The sequence below is a fragment of the Falco rusticolus genome, chromosome 13 (genome assembly GCF_015220075.1).
Source record: "Falco rusticolus isolate bFalRus1 chromosome 13, bFalRus1.pri, whole genome shotgun sequence".
In the NCBI taxonomy this organism is placed as follows: Eukaryota; Metazoa; Chordata; class Aves; order Falconiformes; family Falconidae; genus Falco; species Falco rusticolus.
In genome coordinates, this window is record NC_051199.1 from 6,838,829 (window position 1) to 6,847,639 (window position 8,811).

At 49.3% G+C, this 8,811-nt stretch overlaps 1 protein-coding gene across 1 annotated transcript; it reads right to left on the bottom strand.

Annotated features, from left to right (window-relative positions):
* Positions 1-2,086: 2,086 nt before the first annotated feature.
* On the bottom strand, positions 2,087-8,610 carry ADIPOQ (adiponectin, C1Q and collagen domain containing). Its single transcript, XM_037407609.1, is given in 4 exon segments — positions 2,087-4,153; positions 4,581-4,800; positions 8,495-8,538; positions 8,541-8,610. Coding segments are annotated over 4 exon segments (861 nt in total). The 3' UTR covers positions 2,087-3,626.
* Between the last annotated feature and the right edge of the window lie 201 nt (positions 8,611-8,811).

Genomic DNA, 8,811 nt, shown 5'->3' on the forward strand with positions numbered 1-8,811 from the left:
TCTCCCCTAAAAGCTGCTTACGGCCAGTGTGGTCACCTGTGGCTCCCTGCCCTTGGGCTACTGCGGTCAGCCTGGCTGTGTGCTCCTGGCATGGCAGAGCCAGGCTGGTGACACCGCTACCACATGCAGGGAGGTGGGTGGCTCCTGGACTCTGAGGGACGCTGGGGCTTGCAGCCTGGTGGGGTAACTGCTGGTGGTGCTCAACTGCTGCTTCTGAAGCTTGTCAACATGTTTTTGGCTTGTTGAGATGCCTGGGCAGCCTCAGGGGGCAGTAACGGAGGTGCTAGGGGCAGCTTCAGGGCTCGCCCGGGCTGCAGTGGGGCAGAGGGGTGGCTGCTGAGAGGGGGTGCCTCTGCCTGCCCTGCCCCTGGGCTTGCTTTGCTGCTGGGGGAGCATTTATAGCCTAGGATTCAAACCCAGAGGTTTAACCTTAAAAGCGTGTTTGAAAATGTCCTGTAAAGACAGAAGTCCGACCATGGCTCTGGAAGAGGAGCTGGGAGGAGGCTTATGCCGGAGCTGCTTTGCTGCCCTCGTGCCCTGTCGCAGCCCTGCCCTGGGTTACTGCATTTACAGGGTGATAAAGAGGCTATATGTTTAACGATAAGATAAAAGATCTTATGTACTAATATAGACCATTCTTGTGGACCTTTGTGATCTTGTGGTCTGTGATATGTGTATGGTGTACATATAAGACACATTCTGCTCATATATTGAATATAGGCAGTGACTGCAATATTGGGTAGCACAGCCCTGAGCACTTCCCCATCCTGCTAGCTGGGGCGAGGGGGAAGACCGCAGGACTAACACCCGAAGCCAGGCTTTGATAACAAGGACTTCCAGGCTGGGTCTTGCTGCTTGTTTGGTCCTTTGTGTAGCCCTCTGCCATCCCACCACGTGGTGGTGCAGAGGCAGCCAGGAGTCGATGGTGACCCTGAGCCTTTCCTTGGGTGGGCTGGTCATTCTGCCATGAGGTCCCTTTATGGGCACCTGTGAGCATACGAGCTGGAGTGTGGGATGATGTTGAGGGCAATCAAGCATTGTGGGGTTTCAACAAGGCTTTCCCACAAGGGGCCAAGCAGTCCCCCAGTTTCTAACACACCAACTTGTTTCTTGCACTGCCTCCGTGGCAACTTGGATGGGAGCTGGCCGTTGTTCCATGGTGGATGAGTTGACATTGATACAGCTCATGCTGGTGATGGGGCAGTTGTTGGGGGGTGCTAAGAAATCCTGGGTTCTGCCTGCCCTGACCTAAAGCAGATGGCATCAGATCTGCTGGCAGTGTGAAAAGCCATGTCTCAGCCTCTGAGTCCTGGTGCACAGGACAAAACTCTAAGATATGTGGCCTGCTGCATGGCAGCAAGGAAGGAGTAATTTGTTTTGCCTACCTCTTGGGAACTAGTCTTTAAATTAGTATTTCCTCCTAGTGTTCATCCCAAATGCCTCTTAGCAGTTTGGTTGTTTCAATTCTCCCTGCCTTCAGAAAATCCATCTGAAAATATTTGGAAAATAACACTGCAAAAGCTCTGACTTGCTCCTTTCAATTTAAGCTTCTTATGCCATTTGATCCAGCAACTGCTTCATTTTTAAATCTCCTTTTGTTCATGGATTATTTTTTTGGCTGCTTTTTTTTTTTTGTTTCCTTGTTCTCTTCACATTAATTCACACAATAGGAGCAGGGTTTTTCCCAGCTCTCTGATTTCAGCATGATCAGACTGAGCATCAATTTAGCCCTCGCTAAATCTAATATGCTTGAAGCCTCGCGGGCCAGTGGTGGCCCTCTCTCTGGCTGGCCAGGCAGGGTGGATTCAGGCACAGTGGTTTTGGGGAAACAGTCTGGAAACCAGAGCTCATCTTAATGTGAAAAGGAGGCAATACCATGTGAGGTGGTGAGATGCTGAAGCCTTGATGAAACAGAGGGTGGGGAGTTTCTTGGGAAAGCAAAAGGGGTGTATGTGTGTGCTCGCCAGCTCAGGATGCCCCCACCGTTCTGGAAAAAAAAAAAAAAAAAAAGAAATTTCCTGGGCTGCCTGGAGAGGCTAGGAGAATATCCCTTTCTTTAATTCCTACCCAATGATGCACACAAAAATGTGGGAGCATTCTCATTGAGAGAGTTTTTTATTGTTATTATTTGTAATGTGGTAATTCACTGGAGCATAGAAAATGCCGCTGTTGGAAGTAGTTTCAGTTGAAGCTCTTAGTGCTGTTTTGTGCTTGTAATAATGCATTAGCTCTGATCTGTGTTAGCTTGTTCTGAAGCTTAATGGGAGTCTTCTTTGAATGTATCTGAGAGACCATCAGACCCTCTTAGCTAAAAGTCAAGCAAGCTCCTTGGAGAGCAGTTTGATGGGATTGCTACTAATTCCACCCTTAATGCTCTTCTCCCATTAAGGCAGCCCTGCCGAGAGCTGGGGCAGGTCCCAGGGGTGTTTGTCCCAGGAGCCCGTTCCACATGGGAGGTTGCACCACCATCTGAAGCTCTGCCCAGCTGGTGTGCAAACCATTGCTTATGGCACTTATGGTGTGGAAAAGTAGAAACACAGTTGCTGAATCTCAACTTCTGACTGCACTTGGGAGCTGTTCAGAGGGGAGATGGGACAGGATCCTGCCAGCTTGCAGATGGAAACTGTAAGATGCTGTTAGTGTGCCCCATGCTGGTGGCCTCTGGGCTAAACAAGTACTTGTGCCATTACTTCCAGCACCGGGTGAGTGATTTGGGAAGGTGCACCTCCACCCCAATGTCCCCTCTGGCCACCAGCTTTGAGGGACCTTCTGCTCCCCTTCTGCAGGGGAGCTGCTGACATTTCTGAGCATCACAACTGTGCAGCCAATATATCTGTCATCACCTTGGGACCCACAAATCCCCGTGGTCAAGAGGCTGCTTTTGTTGTGTGGCCTCACTGGCATTCATAAGACTTTTCAGATAAATCAAAGGAGAAGATCCCTGCCCTGAACTAACATGCTCTCTACATTAGAGATAATGATGGGGATAAACATAAAAGGAAAATCAATGGATTAAAATCAATGAAAGTTAATAATGTGAATATATTCAAAGATCTGGGCTAAAGAAGGGAGACAAGAAACCATGGGTGGAAGTCAAAGGCCCTAGCAAGACAAGGAGTTAAGATGGAAAATATGGAGCCATCTGTTTCAGCTGAGAAGAGCAGAGATGGCTTTTGTGAGTAGCCTTCTTTCTCTCCTACTCAAATTTTAAAATGCTGTCTAAAATGCATACCATTGGTTTAAATGGATTTAGTTGGTTAAAAAAAAAGAAATTTAGAATGTGGTATTTAAATGTAACCGTTTTTTCTCTTATCACTTGTAAACTCAGAAAAAGGTTAGGCCACCTTGAGAGCTACTCTTTCGTGATATGGCAGGAGCGGTGTTTGACTTTGGGCCCAGGTTTCCACACGGAGAGCAAGAGCAGAGGTAGGAGTGAACTCTTGGTCCGGTGGAAGTCACTCATGTGTAACCTCACTGATTTCACAGGAGATAGGGTCCACCCTTGGCAATCATTGCCCCCACAAAAGGGCATTTTCTGGTAAATACAGTATAGCTATAGCGCCAGTGCCCCAGGACGCCGTCTGGGGTTAAGCCACCTCATCCTTTCCCATGCAGCACCCCCTGTTTTAATGGACATCCTGGTCTGGGTACAGGAGAAAGCCCATGAATGTAGAATCATTGATGTTGTCGGCGTAGACACCATTGTTATCCCCCTCCCCGTACACCTGAAGCCAGACCTCGTCCCCAGTGTTGAGGTGCAGCAAGACGGAGCCACTAGCTTGGTCAACATTGTTTTTCTGGAACTGGTCATAGGTGAAGATCACTGCCTTGTCCTTCTTGTAGAGGCTGACCTTGACGTCCGTCAGGTAGACCGTCAGGTGGTAGGCGAAGTAGTACGTGCCGGGGATGTTGCAGAGGAACTTGCCGGTGCTGGCGTCGTAGTGGCTCTGCTCGTTGTAGAAGATCTTGCTGAAGCGGATGGGGACATTGGGGTGGGGGGCTCGCTCTGTCAGCCCCACGCTGAAAGCAGAGCGGTGGACGAAGGCAGCTTCACCCTTCTCCCCTTTCTGCCCAGGGTATCCGGGAAATCCTCTTGGCCCTTCCAGCCCTGGGATTCCTATTGCACCTGGGTCACCTTTAGGACCTTGCATACCTGGGGGACAGAGCGGGGACAGGGAGGGGTGTTTGCACTGTGCCAGCAGCTGCTGCCCACCAGCCTGAAACGCAGAGGGAGCAGTGGCATGAGGGTCTGCTCAGCAGCACAGAGCCGAGGAAAGACTGGATGAACTCAACACCCCCCATGAGCTGTGTCAGCGAGTGGAAAGCCCACCCGCTCCCCCAGCTGTGTGCAGAGCTGCCAAAAGCAGCATGTCTGCAAAAACATCATTAATTGGAAAAACCACCACCAGACCAAACTCTTTGACTTGGGTTGTGGAATCTCCAACCCTGGAGATATTCAAAAGCCATCTGGCCAAAGATCAAGCATGAACCCACCAGACAGGAGCCCTGCCAGGGCTGGGCCTGGCAGCTGGGGCTGCCCGTGGGCTCCAGCACTGATGTACCCCCTGTTCCTCACCAACCTTCCTCTCCTTTCTCTCCCTTTAGTCCGTCTCTTCCGTCTTTCCCATCCCGGCCAGGGAGCCCGTTGTGGCCGGGGTAGCCGGGTGCTCCTCCCATCCAGTTGGCACATGGTGTTTTGGGGTCGGGCTGGAGCTCGTCAGCAGCCCCCTCTGTGCAATGGAGGGCCACCAGCAGCAGTGAGCAGAGAAGGAAGCCTGCTGGGCCCCTCATCCTGGGATCCTGATATGGACAATTGCTTTGTTATCTTTAAAGGTTAATGGAGGGGAGAAGTGAACAACCCCCCCACCCCTGAATAACAGAGAGGCACAGGAGACTAAGTTTGAATCAGCGTATCTGAAGGGCAGCAATTCTGCTTGCCCCAAGGGCCCCTCAGCATCCAGCGTGGTGCTGGTGTGAGCTCCACGAGCCGAGCCGGGAAGGGGCCCTGGGAGCAGTGCTCAGTCCGGGAGCACAGCCGATGTGGAGGAGCAGACACCAGAGCTGCTCCCCTGGCACTCGCCAGCTGTTTGCATGGGCACAGCTGCAGCTCAGGACCGAGCCTGGCAGATGCCAGGGTATCTGTGCTGATTCCTTCACAAAAGCGTTGCCCCATTAACCACGATGCGCTCTAACTCCCGCCTGGCCCATTGCAAGTCCAGGTCTGGCAGAGTCTGGCTCAGAACCTCCAGCACCCTGGAGCTGAGCAGGTGGTTTGTCACAGCATGTCCACCCCGCTAACCTGGGTCTGTGTAATGTGAGCAGAAACCGCAACCAGGCTTTCTGTCTCCTTTCAGCGACTGTATGAAATGATAAAACTGTTTTTTCTCACCCGAGTTATGCTTTTGGATTATGGGAAGACAAGTTGTGCAGCATTTAGGCCCTGCAGGGTCCTATTTTTCTTTAATCTAGTTGCCTTGTTTGTCAGCGCAATTAGTGCGGCTCCCCAGCACCAGGATGGTGGTGATGCCCTATGGACAACCTGGGGCTTTGTTCTGATGCTCCCAGAAAACTGTGGGACCTTGGCGGGCTTTGGGTCAGGCTTTTAAGGAACAGTTATTTTAGAATGACTATTGCGTGATACTGCTCCCCAGGCGGAGATTGTACCCTGGAACAATAAAGATATCCTGTTATGAGGATTGTAAGTGGCATAATAGGCGATAAAAAGTGAGTAACGGCATGGCCATTAGAATCCCTTAGCTCAGTAATTTCCAAGAAAAATAGTATTTCAGCGCAAATCCTCTGCAGGGTTGATTTTCCTAGGCAGGCTATTTAAATGTCATATTTTAAATAATGTCTTATTAGCTCTCGTGTAATTGCTTCAAAGGAAGCCAAATAAATGTGCTAGTTTTGGCTGGGGTAGAGTTAATTTTCTTCCTAGTAGCTGGTGTGGGGCTGTGTTTTGGGTTTGTGCTGGGAACAGCGTTGATAACACGGGGATATTTTCCTGACTGCTGAGCAGCACTCACACGGAGCCAAGGGCTCTTCTGCTCTTCACCCCACCCCACCGGCGGGGACATGGGGGGGCACAAGGAGCTGGGAGGGGACGCAGCCGGGACAGCTGGCCCCACTGACCACGGGGATATTCCATACCATGAGATGTCTGCTCAGCAATAAAACTAGGGGGAATGTTGGCCAGGGGGCCGCTGCCTGAGGCTTGGCTGAGCATCGGTCAGTTGGTGGTCAGCAGTTGTTTTCATTTGCATCACTTGTGGGTTTATTTCTGTCTTCGTTATTTTCCTTTTCAGTACAAATTGTTATTTTGTTTCAATTATTAAACTGTTCTTATCTCAACCCGCAAGTTTTCTCACTTTTACCCTTGCAATTCTCTTCCCCCATCCTGCTGTGGGGGGTCCGAGTGAGGCTGTGTGGGGCTTAGTTGCCAGCTGGGCTTAAACCACAACAGTAACAAAGAAGTGACCATGATTCCAGGTTTTGCAGGATATTGGGGGGGCTTTGAAGAAAACTTCAGAGCTCTGCTTAATAACTTTGGTGGGCAGTTCTTAACCCATATAATCAGGGAACTTCTAACCGTGCTCGCCTTGCCGGGCTCCAGCAAGCCAGCAGCCACCGGCAGCCTGCGATGGGGCCGGGGCTCGCAGGCAGTTTTGGGGGCTGAGGGTGCCAGGGGGTTCAGCAATCGCAGCCTGGAGCTTAGGCAGTGTACCTGCATCTCTGTGCTTTGGGAAGCAAAATGCTCCTTTGCAACAAGGATGTAGCAGCTGTCCATGAACCGGGGTGGACAAGTGAAATAGATCTCTATGAATCCTGAAAGTCTCTTTGTTAGGCGAGCGAGGGTGTGCGTATTTTGGCACACTGTGACATGGCCACTTTGCTGTGCCCCAGCCGACAGCATTAAGCAGAGGGACCCCTGTCCCCCCCGCCTGGGTCCCCTCCAGCTCGGCTACATGCATTCACCCTTCCAGAATCAGCACAGCCTGTTTGGGGACATCTAACTGCATTAAAACATGCTGGCATTCAATAACAATCTGCTTCGGAATTGTTTCTTGAGCTGTATTTTGGTGATTGCGTTGGGGTTAGTTCCGCTTTCTCATATGCTGCCTACAACTTAAATATCATTCAAAGTTTAGCAACGTGTGCCCCACAGCCAGGTCTTCTGGTAGTGTGAAATAAACCCCTACTTTAAGGTCAAAAGTGGCACAAATCTGCGGCATCCCGAAGCAGGGCTGCTGGGAGCTTTCCCGGCAGTCGCCTCTCCAGCCTGCTCCGAAGTGCTTGAAGCGATGCCCGTCCCACAGCATCCCTACACGGCTCTTCGCTGCAGATACATCACACCATCTAGTTTTCTGCTTTCTCGTAAGAAAAGTGTTGTGATATGCAAATAAAAACCTACTTCGGTTGCGACAGTTTGACTCAGACACAGGTGGTTTGCTTGTCTGAGAAACTAATCCTCTGGCGTACATGTTTCATACAAAGGCAAAGTTCTAAGCTATGTCTGCTAGCTCTGAGTTTAAACTCTGCTTTAGGTATGACGTCCCTTTAATATATCTTTCCCATTTCTGACTGTCTTTCCATCTGATGCTCAGCAGTGTAACGTGAAATAATCTGATATATTTGAATGTCAGTTGTACCTTTTGGACAAGTAACAGATGAACTAAGTACTCTTGGTGGCTTTCAGTTATTCCCTTGGCAGCTACTAGATTAAAAGATCATATGCATTATATGAAATTGAGCTCCTTATCAGCCAAAATCCACATATCCATAAGAACAATGCTATTCTTCAGTGCTACATAGTGATTCGGGCCACGATTCAGATTTTTTTAACATTCTGAATAAAATTAAAAAATAATTTTCACATAACACTATATAAATATTATGTATTTCTATATCTATTAAAAAAAACCCACAGCACCGCACAAAACACAGAGCAAATAATCCAACTGTTTTCCCACTCCAGTATTTCCTTCAAAGGGTATTAACCAGGGGTTTGGCTTATTTTGATCTTTTTATCTTTTTGTAATTTACTTGTAGCATAGTTTTTGCTGACATTCTGGTGGTGACTTGCTCCAGGGGGCTTGCACCTTACACCTGGGTGGTGCAGGTTTCTGGCAAGGAGCTGGTCCTGCTCTGGGAGATTTGGATCAAATCATCCCATCTTCCCAGGAGTCTTTGAGGAAAGAGGTGAATTGAAAGGTGCCGGTGCAGTGCTCCCTGTTTCAGCCGTGTGGTTTTTCACTGTTCCTGACTACTTTTGATTTAGGAGTTTTGATCTCTAAATAGTGCTTCCAAAAACGGGAGTATGAATCTAAGGCAGATCGGCTATTCTTGGTTTAAAATGCTCTCTGACTATTCTGTGGATAAGTCTAAGAAAGGAAACTTTGTGCAAACAGAAAAGTCTGTCTGGTTCAGCCCAAAAGAAGAGAAAATCCCGAACTTAGTAAGAGGGGGGGGGGTGTGGAAAAAAAGTCATGCTTACCAGCTGCTTGCAGTCCTGGTTGGCTTGCTGCAGTCTCTTTAGAAATGAATTCCGGCTACCACATCGCTATCCCTAAGGGCACGGAGAGCTGTCAGCTCAGACGCTGCATTTTCCATTTGCTATTGCGCATGCTGACCTAAAAGTTGGGTTTTCCCATTAATTTTTCCTGGCCATCACTTAAGTTTTGGACCACTTATATAATTCAGTCACACTGGGATAGCTTGCGAAGAGAGCCTTAATGGGGAAAGGATGGGTTTGGGTGCTTGATGGGAGCTGAAGGAGCAAGGGTTTGCTGGAGATGCCCATGGAAATCCTGC